Here is a 23,517-nt window from a genome sequence, read left to right as displayed (position 1 = left end):
AAAAAAGTGACAATCTTCATTTGTTACAAGTTAAAATAGTATTAGTGATATGGTTAAAAGCTATAGTTCTACATTTACCAAGGAAATATTATAGTAATATTTAACATATATTTTCCTGTATTATTATCTTAAATGACAGTGAACTGCTTTTGTGAACAAGTTATCTGAAGGTTGTTAGAAAAGTACAGTAGGAACATGTACTGAAGTATGTACATAGAAATATTTACATTGAAATAAATTAGTGCAGTTTTAGGTATACAATGTTAATAATAAAGGATAAAAATCATTAACATATGATGCTATCAATATGTTAATGCAGTATCAGTGGAAAAGTCAGGGTACATTGTTCCATTTGGCTTCCTGATTGGTCTCTTCGATCAATTAGTCGCAAAGGAATATTTTTATGGATGTTTATAATTTCAGGCACTGAATCAAATATCTGTGTAGTGGAGAAAAATAGATATTTTTAGCAACAAAACATTTTAGAGGACTTCAACTAGAGAAACTTAATATGTGTGATTCAGTTGCAATTTCTCCTAAAACATCCTTAAATTGTAAATACCTGGAACATATCTGCTAAACATATTACAGGGCGACCACCATATCCACAGGTCTGAATACAACATTTTCCCACAGCCTGAACATATTATATGGAACATTCCAGAACCAGGGGGCTGCTGATGAGGTAAATTTCCCATTGAAACGAATGGTTGTGCTACTATTTGCAGTAGGTCTTAGAACGTACCCCAGCAGACACGAGGGGGAACTACTGATTAGACAAGTCCACACCAACCCTCCGAAGAGGAACCCACCCAGACCCATTCCCAACCCTATATTCACCCATTACTAATGGACCTAACACTATCGACAATTTAGCATGGCCAATTCACCTGAATTGCACATCTTTGGACTGTGGGAGGAAACCGGAGCATCCGGCGGAAGCCCACGCAGACAAAGGGAGAATGTGCAAACTCCACACAGATAGTACCCCAATGTAGGAATCGAACCCGGGTGGTTGGCGCTCTGAGGCAGCAGTGCTAACCACTGAGCCACCATGCTGCCCATTTTAAATGTATTTAAAAACAAGCAAATTATCTTATGTGCAAGTTTGGCTTAATTAAAAAGAATGATTTAATATCATAACAATACTCTGTTTAAAATAGTTGCTTCTATTTTATGAGCATTGCAGGCACATATCTATATTCTTCTGAAAAGGTGTTGGTGAGCCATGTCCTTAAACAGCTGAAGTTCATGTGTTGCCACGTAAACATATGGAACTCCATACATGTCCATATGAAAAGGGTGGGCTAAGACACCAAATATCGGTCTGTCTCAACCTTCAACAGATCTCACAGCTGACTATCATCACGTCTAGAGAATGTCAGAGATTCACAAAGAATGAAGAACTTTTTCTTCATCTCCAACTTAGGTGATCACCCCTCTATCCTGAGACTTTTCCCCCCGTTTTCAAGTTACAATGGAAACAACCTTTTACGGTCAACCCTGTCTAGCCCCATAAGGATCTTGATTCAATGAGTTCAATGCATTTTTCAAATGCTAGAGTACAGGCCCAATTGACCTAATCTCTCTGAAGACAACTTTCTCATTCCAAAGGCCAATCTTGTGAATATTCACTGTACTGCCTCCAATGCCAATATATACATTCGTCAATGAGCAAACCTGCACATGGTATACCTGGTGTGGTCTCACCAAGACCCTTTATAATTGCCAAAAGATCTCCATAAATGTGGCCTTTACTGCAAGGGGTTTGCAGTACAATATGCCATTTGCTCCCCAAATCGTACAATGAATATGCATGCTAACTGTCTCTGTTTCTTGTTTCAATATAATCATATACCTCTTCAGAGAAACATTTACAAATTTCATATCTTTTTATAAAAGTATTCTACTTCTCTATTTTTACTTCGAAAATGAATAACCCCACTTAATATTCCACCGCTTACCTTATTTCCCAATCACTTAATGTATATTTAATAGAACATAGAACGTTACAGCATTGTACAGGCCGTTCGGCCCTCGATGTTGCACTGACCTGTGAACATATTCTGATACCCATCTAACATACACTGTTCCAGTGTTATCCATATGTATGTCCAATGCCCATTTATGTGCCCTTAATGTCGGTAAGTCTACAAATTTTGCAGGCAGGATGTTCCACACCCTTACGACTCTCTGAGTGAAGAAACTACCCGTAATATCTGTCCTATATCTATCACCCCACAATTTAAAGCTATGCTAGTCTTCACCATCCAAGGAAAAAGGCTCACGCTGTCCACCCTATCTAACTCTCTGATTATTTTTATACATCTCAATTAAGTCACCTCTCAACTTTCTTCTCTCCAACGAAAACAGCCTCAGTTCCCTCACCCTTTCCTCATAAGACCTTCCCTTCCATACCAGGCAACATCCTAGTAAATCTCCTCTGAACTCTTTCCAAAGCTTCCACATCCTTCCTGTTATGTGGTGACCAGAACTGCACGCAATACTCCAGGTATGGCCTTACCAGTGTCTTGTACAGCTGAAGAATGACCTTGTGGCTCCGAAACTCAATCCCCCTACCAATAAATGCCAACACACCATATGCCTTCTTAACAAACCTATCAATCTGGGTGGCAACTTTCAGGCATTTATGCACCAGGACACCGAGATCTCTCTGTTCATCTACACTGCCAAGAATTTTACCATTAGCCCAGGACTCTGCATTCCTATTATTTTTTCTGAAGTGAACTACCTCACAAATTTCTGCATTAAACTCCATTTGCCACTTCTCAGCCTAGCTCTGCATCATATCTATGTCCCTTTGTAACCCACAACATTCTTCAGCAATATACACGACTCTGCCTAACTTAGTGTCATCCACAAATTTACTAACCCATCCTTCTATACCCACATACAGATCTTTTATAAAAAGGTCAAACAGCAGTGGCCTCGAACCAGATTGTTGTGGCACACCATTGGTATCTGAGCTCCAAAATGAACATTTTCCATCAACCACCACTCTCTGTCTTCTTTCAGCTCGTCAATTTCTGATCCAAACTGCTAAATCATCTTCAATCCCCAAAGTCTGTAACTTGTGCACCGTGTGGAACCTTATCAAACGCCTTACTGAAGTCCATATCCACCACATCAACCACTTTACCCTCATCCACCTGTTTTGTCACTCGAAGAACTCAATAAGGTTCGTGAGGCATGACCTACCCTTCACAAAACTGTTGACTATCTCTAATCAAATTATTCCTTTCCAGATGATTATAAATCCTATGTCTTACAACCTTTTCCAACACCTCACCCACAATTGAAGTAAGACTCACTGGCCTATAATTACCAGGGTTGTCTCAACTCCCCTGCTTAAACAAGGGAACATTTACTCTCCTCCAGTATTCTGGTACTACTCCTGTCAATAATAATGACATAAGGATCAAAGCGTAAGGCTCTTCAGTCTCCTTCCTGGCTTCCCAGAGAATCAGAGAATAAATCCCATCTGGCCCAGGGGTCATATCTATTTTCAAATCCTCCAAAATCTCAACCTTCTCTTTGTCAACCTCAATTCCATCTAATCTTGTAGCGTATATCTCCGTATTCTCGCTAACATTGCCCTCTTCCAATGTGAATACTGGCAAAAAGTATTCATTAAGCATTTCCACCAAGCCCTCAGATTCCACACACAACTTTGATTGGCCCTATTCTTACTCTAGTGATATAGCTGTAGAAGGCCTTCGGGTTTTCCTTGATCCTATTCGCCATCCTTCTCATGTCCCTCCTGGCTCTCTTTAGATCTTTTCTGGCGAGTGAATAACTCTCAATCCCCCTAACTGAGCCTTCACACCTCATCCTGACATAAGCTTTCTTCTTCCTCCTGACAAGAGCTTCAACTTCTTTAGTAAACCATAGCTCCCTCTCTCGCCAACTACCTTCCTGCCTGATAGGTATATACTTATTTATCTCTTTGCAAACTTATTGCATCCATTATGCATTCATACTTGGCTTTGTATCATCAAACTTAGATACTTTATTCCCTGTCTCCTCATCTAGCTCATTAATAGCGGAGGCCTCCACAATGCTCCTTGTAGCACTTGGCTAGCTACAATCTGCCAATTTGAAAATGCACTGTTTATCCCTACTCTTCGTTTCCAAGCTATTTTAATAATCTTTTATCCATGCTAAGACATTACTTCCAAATCTTTCAGCTTTTATTTTTCATTTGGAAATCCAAGTATACTATACTTAGTGGCTTCCTTTTATTTGCCCTCCTTGTTAATTTGTCAAAATGCTAATATGTTTGTCAATGAGATTTCCAGTTCACCTAATAATTACATTTCCATTTTGTACCAAGAACCTATCTATCTCTGTCTTAAATACACTCAGGACCTGGCCTCCATTGCTCTTTGCTGTAGGGCCACCCCCCCACCCCCCCAGCTGAAGAAATGCCTCTTCATCTTAGTTTTAAAGGGTCACCTCTTCACTCCGAGGCTCTACCTTTTGGTCCTAATCTCTCTAACAGTGGAAACAAATTCTTCACATCTACAGTGTCCTGACCTCTCAGTATTGTGAAAGTTTCAATCAGAACCCCCTACCCCCTTATCCTTCTAAACTACATTATGCAGTCCTCAACTGCTTCTAATTTGACAAGCCCTGGGATCCTTCTTGTAAACCTCTTCTGGGCCCCCTCAAGGCTTCACACCTGCTCACCATATTCCAAATCCGGTCTGACCAGAGTCCTAAACAGCCTCAGAACTACATTTCTGCTCTTCTATTCTAGCCCTCTTGAGATGAATGTTAACATTGCATGTACCTTCCTAATTGCCAACTGAACCTTCATGTTAACCTTTAGAGAACTCTGATTTAGGACCTGACAAAGCAGCACTTTAAAAGCTAGTGATTCCAAATAAACCTGTTGGACTATAATCTAGTATAGTGATTTAGGAAGCCCAAGTCCCTTTGGGCTTCAGATTTCCCAAGCCTTTCCCCATTCAGAAAATAGTCTACACCTCTATTCTTCCTATCAAATTGCATAACCTCATACTTTCCCACATTACATTCCGTCTGCCACTTTTCTGCTCACTCTCATATCCTGTCTAAGTCCTTCTGCAGTCTCCCTGCTTCTTCAACACTACCTGTCCCTCCACCTAATCCTGCTCCCTGCATTTTCTCTCCTCTCTTTCTTGAATAGTGGTGTTACAATAGTCAAAAGTCTTGGTGAGTTGTAGTTTCCAAGTTACTTGGAATGAATGATATAAGTAATTACATCAAATCAAACTGGCCTGGAGTTTTCACTCAGCTGCTTGGGGTTTTCCTGATGCAGTTTGTCCCAAATAGGTTACACCAACACAAAAGATTGTAGAATTTCAAGTGCAAATTATGTCCCTTCATCCTGGTCCAAAGTTCTTTTCCATCCCGACAAAGTAGTCATACCTCCAGATCAAATAAATCTTCATTGTGAACTTCAAACATTTCCATTCAAATACAGGCCTTTGGCAACATAATTAAAATTGAACTGCTAATGGAAGGACACTACTCATTAAATTTTCTGTATATAATTTGTAAGTCGTGGATTGATCAGTTCAGTAGGCTGGGAAGCTGCTTTGCAATGCAGAGTGAGGACAACAGTATGGGTTCAATTTCTATCACACAACACCAGGTTATAGTCCAACAGGGTTATTTGGAAGTACTAGCTTTCAAAGCATTGCACCTTCATCAGGTGGTTGTAGAGCAGGACCACAAGACACAGAATTTATAGCAAAAGGTTACAGTGTCGTGCGGCTGAAATATATTGAACAAACTTAGATTAAGTCTTTCATCTTTTAAAATAAATCGGTTTGTTAATATGTATATCCCAGAACTCCTTTTAAGTCATATTCTCAAGATAACTTCAGGTTTTCTAATAAAAGGTGTCATCTCAATTCAGATAATGTACTAAAGTTTAAAATCTGTCTGTGTCAGATAGGGATTGAAATATTAACGAACCAAAACTAGCAAACCCACTCTAACAGATGAAAGACTTGATCTAAGTTTGTTTAATATATTTCAGCTGCACGATACTGTAACTTTTTGCTATAAATTTTGTGTGCCATGCTCCTGCTCTATAACCACCTGATGAAGGAGTGTCGCTCTGAAAGCTAGTGCTTCCAAATAACCCTGTTGGACTATAACCTGCTATTGAGTGATTTTTAACCTTGTCCACCCCAGTCCAACACTGGCACCTCCAAATTACAACAGCTGAGACTACCATGAAGGACTCGGCCTTTCCCTTCATCTGAGGCATGATGACCTTCAGGCTAAACTATCATCAGTTGTCTCTGTAATGAGAGAACAGCCCTATGGGGTTCAGTTCAGGACTGTGCTAACTATACCTTTTACCTTTCTTTGTAAATTAAGAAACTGCATACTGTATCCTAACTGAACTAGTAAATGGACCTAGGTAGCATTATAAAGTCGTTTTATGTCACTTAAAATCTGGTCACTCACAGGTGGTTGTCTGGACCTTAAAATGAGAATGTTTTTTGATGATAACCCATTTTTAAGCAGTATTAATCAATGTGCTTACCAATCTTAAGGAGCCCAAGGAATATTTTGTTAAACAAAGGCTTGCAATAAAATTCAAAAATATGTTCAGTTGTGTTAGTTCACAGCAGATTTTACATTTTCCAATATGCAAATATGCTTTAGAAGATTCTCGGATTTAAAAAGACACTTCTCAAAATCCACATTTCTAATTGCATCCAAATTGAAACTCAGCTTTAAATATTTTAATTTCAACGTACAACTGAATTTTGTTGTATTATTTAGGGAGTATAAATGGATGTGAGTCGAAATCATTGGAAGATATTAAAAGTGCAAATTTCTTTTGTTAAGATAAAGAATTATAAATAGCTCAGTGTAGTGACCTTGTATGCACATGCCATATGGCCATGTTGCATTTTGTTTTTATATAAAACAACATTGCTAATACATTTCCAGCTGCATTGGCATCTCAATCTCTGGAGAGTTTATTAATCTGAGTCCTCACAGATACTCGATGTATTGTCGCATAGAGCTTGTTGCCTTAGCAACATCTTTATTTGTTTCTCAATGTTTTGTTTCAAATGAGCAGCAGGTGGATGTTGAGTCTTTAAAAATGACTTCAAGGCAATTGGAATGTCATCTGTGATCTGACTATCTCATTTGATGCCTGTTAAGGACAGTGGTTGAATTTCTGCTCAATAGCAATGAGATTCAAGATAAATTCAGGCCCTGTGTAATTAGAGAACAAAAATAGGTGCCCTGATAATTAAATACTCAATACAAATGACTTGTCAACAAAAATGTAATCCCATATTTACTTCTTTTTGTTAAACTATTGAGGCAAATTTTGAACCAGCTGAGTAGTGAACAGACCCTTTGTTTTATGAAGAATGAAATGCTCTTTGAGCCCCCACTTTATTTTCATATAATCAGAACATTGATTTAAATCACTTCATCAAAGAATCCAGACAGTATGGTAACAGGCCATTCAGTCCAACAAGTCCAAACTGACCCTCCGAAGAGTAACCCACCCAGTTTCATTCCCCCACCCTATTACTCTACGTTTACCCCAACTAATGCACCTAACCTACACATCTCTGAACAGTGCGGGCAATTTAGCATGGCCAGTTCACTTAACCTGCACGTCACTTGGACTGTGGGAGGACCCGGAGGAAATCTAGCAGACACAAGAAGAATTTGCAAACTCTACACAGTCAGTCGCCCAAGGCTGGATTCAAACCAGGTCTCTGTCACTGTGAGGCAGCAGTGCTAGTCACTGTGTCACCCTATTTGCTCCTGGGAAGAGGAATTATAAATTACTCATGGAGTCATACAGCATGGAAACAGACCCTTCAGTCTAACTAAACCACGTTGATCATGTACCCATACTAAACTAGTCTCACTTGCCTGTGTTTGTCTCATATCCTTGAAACCTTTCCTATTCATGTACTTATCTAAATGTCTTTTAAGCATTATAATTGTACACTCATCCACCACTTCCTCTGGCAATTCATTCTACATATGAATCACTCCTTGTGTAAAAAAGTTGCCCCTCATGTCCTTTATAAAACTTTTTCCTCTCACCTTAAAAATGTGCCGCCTAATTTTGAACTCCCCCACCCTGGGGAAAAGACACTTGCTATTCACGTTATCTGTGCCGTTCATGATTTTATAAACCTCTACAAGGTCAAGACACTGGAACACTCCACCTCAGAAACAGTGATGATTGGGGCATTATAAGATTTTTAAGGCACAGATGAATAGATTCTTGTCCGGCAAGAGAACCAATGGTTTTTGGGGCAGATGGGGATCTGGAATTCAGAATACAAACAGATCAAACCATGACCTTAGAGAGTGGTGAAGCACACTTGAAGAACTGAATGACCTATTTCGGCTCCCAAGGCTAAATTATCGTGTATAACTGCTATATTAAGAATTTTGAGCCAACTGCAAGCTATTAACTATATGAATTCAGTTTCTCTATATTGGTACTTTAATCTGTTAAGGCTACCTTCATTATGTATTCTGCTGCAGTAGCACCCTGGATATTTTAAAAGGTTTCGGGTAAAAAATGAGGTCTGCAGATGCTGGAGATCACAGCTGAAAATGTGTTGCTGGTTAAAGCACAGCAGGTTAGGCAGCATCCAAGGAACAGGAAATTCGACGTTTCGGGCATAAGCCTGATTCATTCTGATGAAGGGCTTATGCCCGAAACGTCGAATTTCCTGTTCCTTGGATGCTGCCTAACCTGCTGTGCTTTAACCAGCAACACATTTTCAGCTATTTTAAAAGGTTCCTTCTCTCACATGGTGTCACTCTCTCTTTTAAAACTGTTGTCATCATCTACCTCCTCAAAAATTGAGTCCTTAACTCCATTGTTATTATTATTATCTTATTATATCTTATCCCCACCAAACCTTCCTCTCAAAGCAAATCTTTATGAAAGCAAACTGTTAATATTAAATTAAATGATTGACATTGCATTCAGTTCAATAGCATCCACTACATTTAACTCCATATGATAGTAAAATTAAGATGGGAGGAGTGTACTGATTTTCTCTAGTTCCATGACTTCAACAATCACAGCAAAAACATCATCATTTTACATATGGTCAATCATCTGAATGTTCAGATGGATGCTAGTCGGGCACTTGGACTTGTGTAGATGAAGCTCACAAAACATAGTTAGGTGTCTCTGGGATGTTTACCAATACAGGTTGCCAAGCAAGCATTTTATGGTAGCTTCTTCCAGACCCTCTTCAAGAGGGCAATTAAGATTAGGATATGACCATGACTCTAAGTGCGACACGGGACCCATATGAGTTTTTCCAGAGTCCAAAGAGCTCGGTTGGGAAGCTCATTTCCTTCCTCAGCCTGCCTACCAAATGCAAATTTTCCAAAATGGAAGATGGAAGATGACAGTGTACAGCCAGGCAGAGGCCCTGCACTCAGCAAGCAGTTAGAACAAAACATGCAATCTTCAAGAAATGCTTTGTTTAAAAACAAATCCACTGTCTTTTCATCAATTTGTACGTAAAAAGAAATCCACATAGCATAACCTTTCAAGTGCACAAAAATGAATAACTAAGAAGATATCATAACAAGTAGCTACTGAACTCCTGCAATTTTCATCTATAAACTCCACACTAACTTTCAAGAAACTTGTTTCCTCAGTTTTCCCGTACCACTTTAGCCGAGTATTCCTTTATTATAAAGTTTAAAGTTTAATTTTCTTCCCTTTCCTATTACCTTTTTCCCTTTCAGCCCCTTTAGCATATTTTTAGTCCCGCACTTCCCCTTGCAGCTCCTCTCCCCACGTTTGTGATGCCTCCCCCCCCACCCACCCCTCCAAGATTTTGGTGCCCCTGTCTCCCTTTGCAATTCCTAACTCCCTTTTGCTGCCCCTGCCCCTACTTTTCAGATTTGCATGTCCCCATTCTTAAACCCTTACCCAACTTTTGAAGATTCTCTTGCCGCTTTGCAACTTCCTTCTGCCCATTTTGCAGCTTCTCTTTCCCTCCAGCTCCTCAGCCATAGTCCCTGGCCACATACCTGAGCCTTGGTGGCCTCACTCTGCAGCCTCATTCCCGGGCTGTGGCTCCCATGTTCACTCTCTGGCCTCATTCCTTGCTCAGGACTCTTGCTTCCCATTCTACCCTCCACTATCTTGGGTTTTGTTGACTGTTGGCACTCACCTGGTTGCTTCATTCACAAGTTGCTTCTCTTCCACATTTAGTTCTGATAAGCTCAGCTTATAACATGGAAAGAGAAAGAGTCCATTGATTTGAGGAGCAGCTCCTCACTATTTCCACCCATTGGATTTTGGAGGTGATGTTTCTTTGATTGGTCACCTGATCAGTCAGTTTCCCTGGGTGATTTGGGAATTTTGAAGGAAATTCCTTCCCCCTCCACCCCCAACCCCGTGTACTCTGTGCATTGCCTTGATTGTGTTTTCCTTTCCTAGATCCATTTCCATCTTTTCCGAAGCTCTCTGTTTGAATCCATACAATTATATAATACCAAAGTGGTTCTTATCAAAATCACAAATGACATTCTTTGTCGCAGTGACAAAAATAAACTGTCTTCCTCATCCTTCCCAACCCCTTATCTATCCAACTGCAGTCAGAGAATTGCATTCAAAACTTTTTGGTTTGCTCACACACCATTTCCTCTGGTATCTCCCAAAGGTCAATTCCTGGTTCCCTCTTAATTTTCAGCCACATACTGCACCTTGGAAATATCGTCCAAAGGCATGGCATTAATTTTCACATAAATACTAGTGATATCCAGCACTACCTTCCCACCACATTTCTGGACCCCTTCACCTTTTGTAAATGATGAAGCTGTTTATCTGCCATCCATAGTAGCTGAGCAGAAATGTCCTCTTAAATATAGGGATGACTGAAGCCATTATCTTAAGACCCTGCTCCAAATTCCATTTCCTGCCGGTCAACTCCATGCTTCCATGTCAATGGTTTCAGATTAAGCCGGTCCATTTGCAATGTTGGCATCATATTTGATTCTGAAGTGAACTTCGATCCCCATATTCTTGCCAAGTCTAAGACTGTCTAGTTCCACTTTTGTACAATTGTTCAGTGTTGTGTCAACTCACTTGTTCCTGAAACCTTCATGCATTTCTTCATTAATGCTAGACTCAAGTATTCCAATGAACACTTCGCTGGTCTCTTTGATTCTATTCACTGTAAACTAAAGATCAGCCAAAACTCTGATGGCCATGCCTTGACTTTGCGGAAAGCTCTATTCTCCTATCACACCTGTGACTGCTGGCCTAAATTGGTTCCTGATCAGGCTGCGTCTTGGTTTCAAAATCCTGATACCTGTTTTGAATTCCATCTATGGCCTTTCTCCCTCTGCAATCTCCTCCAAGCCCACAACCCTCCAAAATATCGGCACGCTTCTAACGTCTGACCTCTTGCACATTCCCAATTATTACTATTCCACTATTCATGACGGCGCTTCCTCCAAACTCTGAGTCCCTCTCTACACATCTCTGCTGCTGTTCTAGGTTTCCACCTCTTTGACCAATTGTTTGGTCATCTGACACAATATAAGTTCAGGTGGAATTTACTGCCCTCCTTGTGTTAGGTTTAGAGATGGAAGGGTGATAGGAGTGGAATATGCTTTTCCTTCTCTGCCTAGATTCAACTCATGGAGGGTTAGGGTTAGGGTTAGGGTTAGGGTCTCCCCTGCCTGAAATTAAGATTTTTATGTTGGAAATAAATATGCACTTAGATGCATCATTCCACCACTGCCATTATTAATACAACAGACAGTGGGGGACTTGCCAGCAGGAAGTCTGAAAAGCAAAATGTGTTGAGGTTGCTGGTGGGTTTCTGGTGGGGGAGGTGAGGATAGAGATGGTCTATTATTCAAAGGCACCTGTTTGATGGACCCGGCGTGAACAAGGGTGGAGCTGCTGACAGGCATTGTTGTCTCCTCTTCCATATACCTCAACGTGTGAACCGCTCCCTAGCCTGAACCTCCATGATAATCCTAAGCCTCAAGTAATTGTATTTCTGGCAGCAGCCACAGCCTCCCTTGTGACTCTGCTGAACGTAAGACTATAAGGTGTAGAGGCATTTAATCCATCAAGTGTGTTCCACCATCCAATTAGATCACTGCTGATCTGATAATCCTCAACATATCTTTCCTGATTTATAATGCTTGATTCCTTACTGATTAAAAATCTGTCTCCCTCAGCCTTGCATATTCTTAATAATTTAGCTTCTATAGCCTTCTGTGGTAAAGAATTCCACAGGTAGATGACAGTTAAAGAAAACATTTTCTTCTAATCTCTGTGTTAAATGGATTACCCCATATTCTGAAATTATGTTCTCTGGTTCAAGATTCTCCCACAAGGGGAAACAACCTCTCTGCATCTGCCCTGTCAAATTCCAAAATAATATTATAAGTTTCAACAAAGTCTCCTCTCATTTTTCTAAACAAGCCAAATCTATTTAACCACTCCTCATAAGAAAATCCCTCCATACCCAGAAACAATTTACAACAATTCTTTGGGCTGCTTCTAATGTAAGTTTATCTTTCCTTCGATATGGGACCAAAACTATTCACAGTATTCCAAGGGTGTGGCCTAACTCGTGCCTTGTATAGTTTTAGCAAAACCTCCCTGTTCTTATACTCCATTTTCTTTGAAATAAAGGCCTACAGACTATCTGCCTTGCCTATTATCCACTGAACTTGAAAGCAAGCTTTCCATGATTCATGCACAAAAAATCCCAGATCACCGCGTTCTGCAGCCTCCTGCAATCTTTCTCCAAGTAAATAATATTCAACTTATCTACTCTTCCTGCCGACTTGTATAATCTCATACTTGTACACATTATATTCCACTGTCAAAATTTCTCCCTCTCACTTAATCTGTCTATGTTCCTCTGCTGACTCTTTGTGTCACCCTTACCACTTGCCTTGTTTTTTGTGACATCCACAAATTTGGCGAAAATACAATATGATGATGTGGCGGTCAAACCCCTCTGCTAATTAAAACCAGCACCAGAAAAGCTCACCTCGCCTTATAATCTGCTACAAGTGTGAGTGAGTGAAATATTTCCACTGTTTAAAGAAAAATATTCAATTTATTTTCCTAATTATAACAGTGAACACTGAACAAAAACCGATTAACAAACCCCTTTCTCTTAACTAATCACTCTCTGACCCCCATCTCTCTTAAAATGCTACTCCAATTACTTAATTACTAAACACTAAATTAACTAAATTAAATCAAAGTTCACACTGTCTCTTATGCTGTTTTCCTTCTGGTCTTCCAAATCTGCTGTTTTCTCCCTGGGCCATCTTCTATGTTTTTTGTTTCACTGCCAGAGGCTTTGTATGAAATTCTTTGGTGCCTTTAACAGAGGGTGCCTTCCTCTATTCGATGTTCAATAGGCAGTTAGCTCGGACTAATTTTCAAAATGCCCTCCCTTTTACCAAGACTCATACCCTCTCATTGATTTGATGTTGTCAAATTCGAATTCAATTGGTTTTTGGTATCCTGGAGATTCCAAATTATTGTGGTTCTGTTCGCCGAGCTGGAAGTTTTTGCTGCAAACGTTTCGTTCCCTGGCTAGGGAACATCATCAGTGCTATTGGAGCCTCCTGTGAAGCTGTGAAGCTTAAATATGGGGACAAAGAGGGGATGGGAATGTCTGTCAGTAGCTCCACCCTTGTTCATGCTGGGTCCCTCAAACAGGTCCCTTTGAATAGTGGACCATCTCCAAAATTAAATTAATTGGTTAAATTCAAATCCAGTTGCCTTACCATCAAAACACAACCCCCAAGCTAATGGTTATATATTATCAATTTGCAGCGCTCTGTGCACTTGTCAGCTAGTCACAGACACACGTACTGTCACAATCTCTTAGCTCAGAAAAGCCCCCTCTCTCTTAAAGTGACTATACACTCTTTTGACTTTGTAACAAAATTCACTTTCCTCATCCAAGTCATTAATATATATTGTAAATAATTGTGGCCCCAACACTGATCCCTGTGGCACTCCACCACTTACAGGTTTCCATCGTGAAAAAGATCGCTTCAATCCAACTTTCTACCTTCTATTAGTTCGCCAATCCTCTATTCATGACAATATATTATCTCCAACATCATGGGCTGTTATCTTCTTTGTGTGTGGTACCTTATCAAACATCTTTCGGACGCAGAAGAACTGATTGGAAAGCAGCACCCTGTGTTTTTAACTCTAGGAGCTTGACCTCAGGGAAGACCCATTTCTTCCTTGTCATGCGTGCAGTTGGCATTTAATGGGCTAGCATCACCTAAGTGTTTTGCTTTCGTCTACTCAATTTTTTAATTGTTGCCCAATTATTGACTGAAGAAAATATCCTCTAAAGAAATTAATTATTCAAGAAATAATTGGAACAAAATGCTTTAGCTCTTTACATAATTACAAACTTAAGTCCTTTATGAAAGTAATTTTCCTTGATATTGCCCATCTGAGATCCATGCTATCTCACAAATCAAATCAAAATGTAGATATTTCAGCATTATGTTTCAGATGGGAGTGTGCACCTGAATATAAACTTACACACACGAAGATGACAAGCAACATGGGTTCGACTGGGGCAACACTACTATTATAGGACGAGCCAAACAGAGAACAGCCAGGGAATTCCTAGAGATATGGCACTCATCCACAGATTCAGTCAATAAGCACGTGGACTCAATATACTGACCACTGCAGCGGACAGCTGGAACTGACAACCGGAAGCGGCAAATTCAAACCACTACAAATGCCGGAGGAAAGATCACAGAAGTGCTTCACAGGAGGCTCCCAAGCACTGAGGATGTCACCTAGACAGGGGACGAAACGTCTGCAACACAAATTCCCAGCTCGGCGAACAGAACCATAACAACGAGCACCCGAGATACAAATCTTCTCCCAAACTTTGAATGTAAAATTAACGTTTATCTTAATTTGCAAGGTGTGTTTAATTTATAACTTAAAAAACTCACAAAAATATTAATTTTGTCCACCAAAGGCAGAAAAATTGTTTTGTTTATATTCTACGTAAGTCTGGAGCAATGAAATAGTATACAACTTACGTCATGTCCTCTGAGCCCACTGCCCAAAGCATACTGATTAGTGTCCTCTAGATATCGTATCTGAATGCTGTAAACTTTAAATCTGTAATATACCACCAACACGTATGGCTTATCAGGGTATCCTTTAGAACTATCTCTCACCAGGAAAGTGCCATTCTAAGTGAAGAGAAAACAAACGGTCACTGAATCAGAAATAAAGCATGCAAATCTCTACGCCTATGACAAACTATATAGCAAACTCTTCTTGAATATTAGTATCTAGAAATAATTTTCCGAACGAAACAACTTTCTAGAAAAATGTAAACAGAAAATTCCATTGGGTAAGCATGTGAGAACTTTGATAGCTTCTGAAAATTTCTTTAGATTGGAAAAATATTTGATTTCAGTAAGAATGTAACATATCAAATGCCTGTAGCAAAATAATTTCATTGGAATTACCTTGTAAATGAGAATTGATTACCTTATTGTGTAATCTTAAAGCCTCCTCTATTTTATAACGATCACAAGCACCAAAGTACCATATCTGTCCTTCTAAATCCTGCAACATGTTCAGAATGTAAATGATGAGCAATCCATTAAGCAACAAGGTATAACATTTCAAATGATTGAGAACAAAGAAGAATATTATCAAGCTGCTTGTATCTGTTCCAGTTGAAAAAGCTTTCTAATACAATATAAAGAGGAAAATTTGAGGTCAAATTCACCTGCAGTTCATCCCAGCATGTACTTTATTACCAACCAAATTTTCCACATCAACCTGTTCAGAGATACCTTTGGAGTAGGTGGGATTATGAATCCAGGCCACCTGGTTCACAGGTAGGGACACTACCACTGTCTGACACTGGCATTAAGCAGTCCATTCAATTCCTAAAGTGTGGAAAAAGGCTATTTGGCCCATCAAGTCCACCCAGAAGAACATCCCATCCAGACCCTATAATTTCATATTAACTATGGTTACTCCACCTATCATGAACACTATGGGGCAATGTAGCATAACCAATCCACCTAATCTGCACATCTTTGGACCATGAGAGGAAACCAGTGCATCTTGAAAAAACTCATGCAGACACAGGGTGAACAAGCAAATTTCACAGTCACCTGGACTGGAATTGAACCCGAGTCCCTGGCACTGTGAGGTCACATACCATCCTTGAGTAGGTTACATGCTGTGCAAGTCTGAATACACTGAGTCATGCTGATAGTGTCCTCATGTCTGACTGTTCTCTTTTTGAATGATTTATTCCACTGCTGATGTGACTAACTAGATAAGTTAGTTATAAATTGATTATTTCCTCTACTTTCTTGAACACCACAATGTGAGTTTGGGTTTGGTTGCAGTGGAACCTCAGACCTGAATGTTTCATTCCAGTAGTCATTCTTGATTTCTGAATCTTCATAAGAATTACTGGAGTGGCATTTCCCTGGGAAGATTGAAGTTCACCACTCTGCTTGTCCTATGATCACACACACAATGTAACAGGGGGACATTTTACAGTGACTGTTACTGGGATGCTATGAACAAAGAGTTGAGTTACTGTTTCTGCACTTCTGTTTTGCTGGAATAGCACAGATAGATGAAGCTCTCTTACTCTGTATATGTCATCACCAAACATATACTGTATTTACTCTCCCAACATTGAAGGAACCATTGCTTGTCTTTTATTGAAAGAAAACATTTCTGTGTACACACTGCAGAGGCGGTCTGACGAAATCATGCTCTTGCCAAGCAGCCTCACCCATCAGGATCAGATGTAGGAAAGCTCTTGATCCAGTAATGCCAGTCAGCAAGGCACCCACTTTGTATCTTTCCAGAAAAGCCTGCCAGTAATAAGTGTTGCTCAAGTATTTCAGGCTAGGATCAGGATCCTGGGAGTTGAGGACCAACCCTCAGGGAGTTTCTGATGCATTAAAGTTCAGCAAATCCTTTGAATGGTGATGCTGCAAAGCAGGTGGTTCTGGCAGAACAACAACCACTCGAGGCCCAGGCCACATCGGACTAATGACAGAAGGATGTTTGTGGGACGGTCTGGGTTTATGCGAGGCAGCAACAAGGGAACGGGTCTGTCTCTGACTGCCCCACCAACTCCAATCACACAGAGTGCTTTGAGTGGGGACCTCAGCCTCAGGAAGCCTGCATGCCAGGGTTTATTTGTCAACTGTATCACATGCTGAGGCCCTGCCAACAGAGCAATACTGAGGCCCTCTGTGTAGTCATTAACTGGTCAGTTAAGGGCCTCAATGGTGACAGGGCTAGAAGGTCTACTGACTACGGACCTAATCGAGCTGGAGAGAGGAAGGTGGTGGGGTGCAACCTGATTAAATGCCTCCCCACTCCCAAGTGCACCAGGGGAAGGACATTTGATCCTGCTCCTCAGTGTGTCCCATCTTGTCTTCCTAACAATTAATTTCATTTACAAATAGATTTAATTCTTAAATTTGGACTGTAGTATTACCTCTGTGCAAACATATTGGAATAGCTGGTGTAGGAATATAAATCATGCAGTTACAAAAATAAACAACTCCCAATTATTGCTAAATTTGAATCTAAATCAATTTAAATATTTTACTCTACCTTTGCAGCAGGACTGGATAATTGTTTGGGTTTTTGTAGATCAGGACTAGCCTGAGGTTTTGGTCTTGTGAACGGATCTTGGAATATCATTTCTGAAGAAAAGTAAAAGTTTTTGTAACAAATATGAGTTTAATTTTAATTTATATCTAATATAATTAAAAACGAATTCTCATATTTTTAAAATGGACTTGTGTCTAATCTTTACTTGATAATCAGAAAGAGAACCATACAAAATGTGTTCCATATGGCTTGAGACTGAATGCAATTTCTGAAACCTACATTGGATTCAATAAACAGTCAATATTTAATCACTGACAAATGCAGATAAGTACCTGGTACCTGTGATGTTTGATGTAGGGAGCTAGAACAGAAGAAACATGTGTTAGGAACAAGGAAAAAGTGAGAGATCTTTTATATCATTAGTATTAATTATGAGCCTTATTATGAAAGTTTGCTACAAATCCAGCACTATCTTTAATTATGTGGTAGATATTTCTGTAATAAGGATCAGAAATGAATTGAAATTGCCAACGCCATAATTTGCTACTAAAATCACTATTAAGCTATTGGCAGAATTTTTACAAGTAAGACAACTTCCAGATTCTGTATAGAGCTTTGCTGTGCAAATCTGAGGAAAGATTTCCCGTGTCTGACTAAGTGCAGTTCACTAGATTGACTCCTGACATGAGAGGATTATTCAATGTTCACTATTGCACAATTTACAACACATCAGATGCTAAAGCAATCCATGTTGAAATGCAACAAGATCTGGACAATATCCAGGGTTGGGTGGACAAGTGCCAAGTAACATTTGATCTTCATAAATGCCAGGCAATGACCATCTCTAAAAAGAGGCAATCTAATCACCACCCTTTGACATTTCAACAGTGTTACCATCATTGAATCCCGCATGACCAACACCTTGGGGTTACCACTGACTGGAAACTCAATTGGACTCACCATGTAAACACAATGCACAAGGGCAGGTCACAGGCTTGTAATATTGCGGCAAGTAACATAAATCCTGACTCCCCAAGGACTATGCATTATCTACAAGGCACAAGTCAGAAGTGTGATGGCATACTCCCCATTTGCCTGGGTGGATGCAGCACCAACAACACTTAAGAAGCTACAAGATGCACTACAGAAATTCACCAAAGATCCTTAGGCAGTACTTACCTTCCAAACCCACGATAAGCTCTACATAGAAGGACAATGACAGCAGACACATAGCCTGCCTCATACTTCATGTGAAATTGAATCAAATCTCTGTTTTTGTAGTTCAGTTTAGAACGAGTTCAGTTTTGAAGAGGAGTCATATTGGACTTGAAACATGAACTCTGTTCTCTCTGCAAACCTGTCGAGTTTCTCTAGCATTATCTGTGTTTGCTTCATATGTCTAGATTCCACCATGCTTTACTTTAAAATTGAAAATGATACGCTTGACATCTGTTTTACAGCAGAGAAACAAAGGCAAGACATATCAATATCTACCCTACACTGGAAAACAACTTAAAGACAAGACAGGCTCATGACTAAAGATTCAGATGTACCTTTCTGGTGGCAGGCTTTTGGAAATGGGTCTAAATGGTATCGATTCTTGCTTTCTCACTGGTAGAAGAATGTCGCGTGACCTTCGGAACGCAGTACCTGGAGAAGTAGTTTTAAAGTAATAGACATCTTAGGAATTGTGAATATAACATTCTCAATTTGTTTATACACTTCTGTATTTAGTGTTTTATTGGTATTCTTCCAACCTGTTTTGCATGTTGTGTGAAGTAAAGGAGCAATTTATAAACTTTTTAAAAAAAGATTGATTTTCAAATTCATCTGTTTCCTCCTGATCCGAGTACAATTTTTCACTTAGGAAATGAGCAGCTAGAAGGTTCCTTCTGTTAAATGTCCATCTTGCTTTGTAGTCAATTACTGCCATTAAACTGTGCGTTGACAATAACGATTATTTTTAAATTCTGCTTTCTTCTTGCCTTTATTCGGCACCTTATTTTGCCATTGGACAGAATCTAACCATTTTCTGTGATAACAATCTGTAAAATCTTACCAAAACATTTGTTCCCCAGTCTACCTCTTTACAACTTGTGGACAAATTTTATCCCTGTGCAATTGCCCTTGTCTTCCATAACTACCAGTTGCATAATTAACGTGTGCGTATTGACAAAGGTAGCGACAGACAGTGACTAGGAGGGTTTTGCAGTAGAGCCTAACACATCTTCATTCAAGATACTTTGTAATTCACTGCAAAGTTGCTATACTTTTCAATTCTCTGGGAGTCCACTAGATGGAGCAATTTACAACACTTTCTCTGTTTCGAAACTAAAAAGCAAATGCAAATTAAAAAAAACATTGACCTTCAATGACGTATGGTAAATGAGGAAGAACTTATGAACATTTATGTTAAAAAGCACTCAACACCAAATTATAGTCCAACAGGCTTATTTGGAAGTACTGGCTTTTGGACACTGCTCCTTCGTCAGGTAGAGAATGGGGCAGGATCATAGGACACAGAATTTACTGTAAAAGATCAAAGCGTCACACAACTGATGCGATGTATTGAACAAACCTAGACTGCTGTTAAGTCTTTAATCACTTAGAATGGATTGCAGGTTTCAATTCATTAATATATAAATCCCGGAGCTTCTTTCAAGCCACATTCGTCAGATAACTTAAGGTTTTATAAATAAAAAGTGACATCTCAGCTCAAGACAATGCATTGGAATGTCACTTGAAAGAACTTCTAGGATTTACATGTTTATGAATCGAAACCTGCATCCCCATTCTAACTGGTTATAGATTTAACAGCAATCTAGGTTTGTTCAATACGTGATTTCCGAAGTGGCTGCAGATGCCACCACATGCTGCAGTTGCCAACCCGTCCCTGAGGCTGCAACACCCAGGAGGAAGCACTAGGCAGCCCCAGCACTACTGACTGGATCCAGGACATTATTTCTGCCAAAGGTGCCTCATCACCACCCATACTCCAGCCACTGCCACAGACCAGGAGACTGTCCCAACTCCTGAGGACCTAGACACTGTCCAGGGTAACTCCTGAGGACCGAGGGATCATTCAATCTGTCGCTGTTGCAGATACCACCAAAACACGGAGCATTGATGCTGGAACCATTGCTCAATTCGTGACTACCATGACCATGAGGAATGGACTGGATCCACTACTCAACAGCTCCACACAACCTCTCTCCACCAACACAGCCACAGAAGGAGGAAAAGATGAACTTGTTTAGAAAGTTAAATGAAGAAAATAAAATTAAAAAAGAATATAGGTTGGTCATGTGAGATGGAGCAGACAGGCCCAGGAACCCGAACACTTCCTGCCCTTCCACCTTCGCCATCTTGTGAGATTATTGCAGTCAAGGCATTGGCTGGTATTTAAATAAGCGTTATGAGACAGGCTGAACACACAGCATCATGCCAGGTGGTGACGCTACACAAAGTGGAGGACCTCGTCTGTGTTTGTCAGTGAGTTAGGCCCAAAGAAAGCTGCCAAACTGAGGAAAAGGTGGGAACTGCCAGTTTGAAGTGCTGGCATTAGAGGCAACAATATTGACAAACAGAAGGCACATGATGCCTTCATTGTGGCAAATCAGACCCCTGTCAGGAGGTTTGAAAAGTGAAGTTTTATTTTAAAAGTATAATAAATAGACCACCTCCAGGAAAGTTCAGCAAGTGAGGGAGAAAGCAGGTGACATGGAATTTACATACTTCTTGGCTAAGTGAAGCCAACATTCTCTACAAAATATTTGCCCTACAACCCGAAAGGATCAGGTCGACCAGGATTATTAGTTAGTTGTATTGAAAGTCAAGAGCTTTCATTCTTTTCTCAATCTATTCAGAAGTGGTTGTTACTGTGATCCCTGTCAGTTTAAATTGGCTCCACACTGTATACCTTCAACCACCATCAGTGTGGACCATTTCTGGGAGACCAAATCCTTCCAGTGAAAGCTCATTTTGAAACAAAACCAATATATAATGATGAAGTTACTAAGGAACCTGTTTATCATTTTATTATGAGCAAATTATTTTTGAGTTGTCAAGCATGTGTCCATCTAAGTCTTCTTCAGAGGTTGTAGTAGAATGAAATATGCAAACAAAGATGTAGTTGTTGATGTGACTGACATCAGTAGCTGAGACTGAGAGAAGACATCAGACCAAGAGAATCATGTAAAGAACAGAACAACTACATTAAAGACTTGTATTTATTAATCTCCAGTATACAGATAAAGAAAAAAGTATAGCAATGCTTCATGAATGGATGAAACTCATTTAAGAATAAGGAGCTAACAGCCTCAGGCTCAGGAGAAGTATCTAACTGGGCTAGTGACAGTATTAGCTTGTAGCATAGAAAGTAGCTGCTTGACCTTTCAGCCCAGGTTGGAGAGATCCCAAATTGAGATGATGACTTCATTTCATTCTGTGAGGAATTGCTGTGCCCAGACAATGATTCAGTCCTATTTTGGGAGGCTTTACCTCGGTCTTTCTAGGAACATGAGCTTCCATCTAAAAAAAGATTAGGCAATATTTTGTGAAGGTTTCCCTTGGCTTTCTCTGCCCACTGAAGTTCCATGCCATGAAGATTGGATGACATATTTTTGATCAATAATTTGATCAGCCTTATGAACCCTCTTCAATTGGATGAGATGAGGGTGAGCTTCTTTCTCATTCAGCGATTCCTAACCAGCTGATGCACCCGGCGGGAATGGGGGAAGGGTAAACCAAAAGTAGATCTGATGGTATTCGACTCTTCAGTTTTTGATTTATGAAGATTCCTGTGATACCCTTCCAGATCAGAGAGAACAGAATTCCTCACCTTTATACGGCAGGCAGTGCTAATGAGGAAGCCCAATATACCAACGAAATAAAGGAAGTTCCAGTACTTTCTGCTTTAAGGTGTGGTCACATTGATCTTTAACTTCTCAGTATGCAGGGTACATCTGTTGAACCTGCCCAAGAGTACAGGGAGCAGGAAACTTTGCAAAGGCATGAACAGTTTGTAGTGGCACGTAACCAGGAGAATGATGTTCTGTTATTGTATGAAAACACAGGAAGTTATTTGCCTTTGCCCAGTGATCTAGTCACATTGTCAGATGTAATCCTAAAGGCCTGCTTATTTCATCATTCTGTCTGGAATATTTTGCAGTGGTTCCAGATGCAGTCCCAGTACGCCTGACTTATTCCTCCAGTGTAAACAAGAATCTCTGACAAGATTTTTTGTTAGCTTTATACAGTCCTTGTGAAAGAGTGAATCTGTACTCTGCAGTCTTTCTGATGACTCACTCATCTCTTCATCCTCAAAAAGGCAGTGTAAAAATCTTCAGATTTTGTTATCCAACTATTGCAATCGAATGGTGAGCCTTCTTCTGTAGCAAGACTTTGCCATTCAGCTGTCTATCTCTCACATTCAGATCATCTCATAAAACAGATGAAAATACTGGCGTCTGCTCAATTGGAAGTGACGTCTTCTCAATGAGCACCCACCAGTCTTCAACCTGATGCATATTCCACTGACTAGTTGCTCTATCAATGTCATGAGCTTCGGAATATTGTTACTAATGCTGCTTTTGTTGTTTCAGCTGCTGACAACACTTTTCCAAATGTCCCACTGTTTGTCCCTCACCATTTTGAATGACCACCTCAGGGAGTACCGTGAAATGCACATAATGTTTGAATCCATGGAAAACAGACTTTGGGAAGAGATGGTCAGTTTGACAATGCAGTCAGTCTTAAGGGAACTGATTTGAGCTCAATGTTTCAGTAAATAATGTAAAGAACAGGGATCATGTGGCTCAGCAGTGGTG

At 40.0% G+C, this 23,517-nt stretch overlaps 1 protein-coding gene across 2 annotated transcripts in view; it reads right to left on the bottom strand.

Annotated features, from left to right (window-relative positions):
* Positions 1 to 249: 249 nt before the first annotated feature.
* Positions 250 to 23,517, bottom strand: part of LOC132819912 (cytokine-dependent hematopoietic cell linker) — a 159,078-nt gene continuing 135,810 nt past the window's right edge. For both annotated transcript variants that reach the window (XM_060831881.1, XM_060831890.1), the window contains exons 14-19: positions 19,243 to 19,339; positions 18,022 to 18,050; positions 17,690 to 17,781; positions 15,578 to 15,655; positions 15,118 to 15,273; positions 250 to 439 (exon numbers count right to left, since the gene is read on the bottom strand). In XM_060831881.1, the coding sequence (XP_060687864.1) occupies positions 311 to 439; positions 15,118 to 15,273; positions 15,578 to 15,655; positions 17,690 to 17,781; positions 18,022 to 18,050; positions 19,243 to 19,339 (581 nt within the window). In that variant the 3' untranslated portion in view covers positions 250 to 310. The remainder of the gene's footprint in view (positions 440 to 15,117; positions 15,274 to 15,577; positions 15,656 to 17,689; positions 17,782 to 18,021; positions 18,051 to 19,242; positions 19,340 to 23,517) is intronic.

Source organism: Hemiscyllium ocellatum, chromosome 1, assembly GCF_020745735.1.
Source record: "Hemiscyllium ocellatum isolate sHemOce1 chromosome 1, sHemOce1.pat.X.cur, whole genome shotgun sequence".
NCBI classification, from domain to species: Eukaryota; Metazoa; Chordata; class Chondrichthyes; order Orectolobiformes; family Hemiscylliidae; genus Hemiscyllium; species Hemiscyllium ocellatum.
The sequence above is the reverse complement of the archived record's forward strand: the minus strand, read 5'-3'. Positions and strand labels throughout refer to the sequence as shown.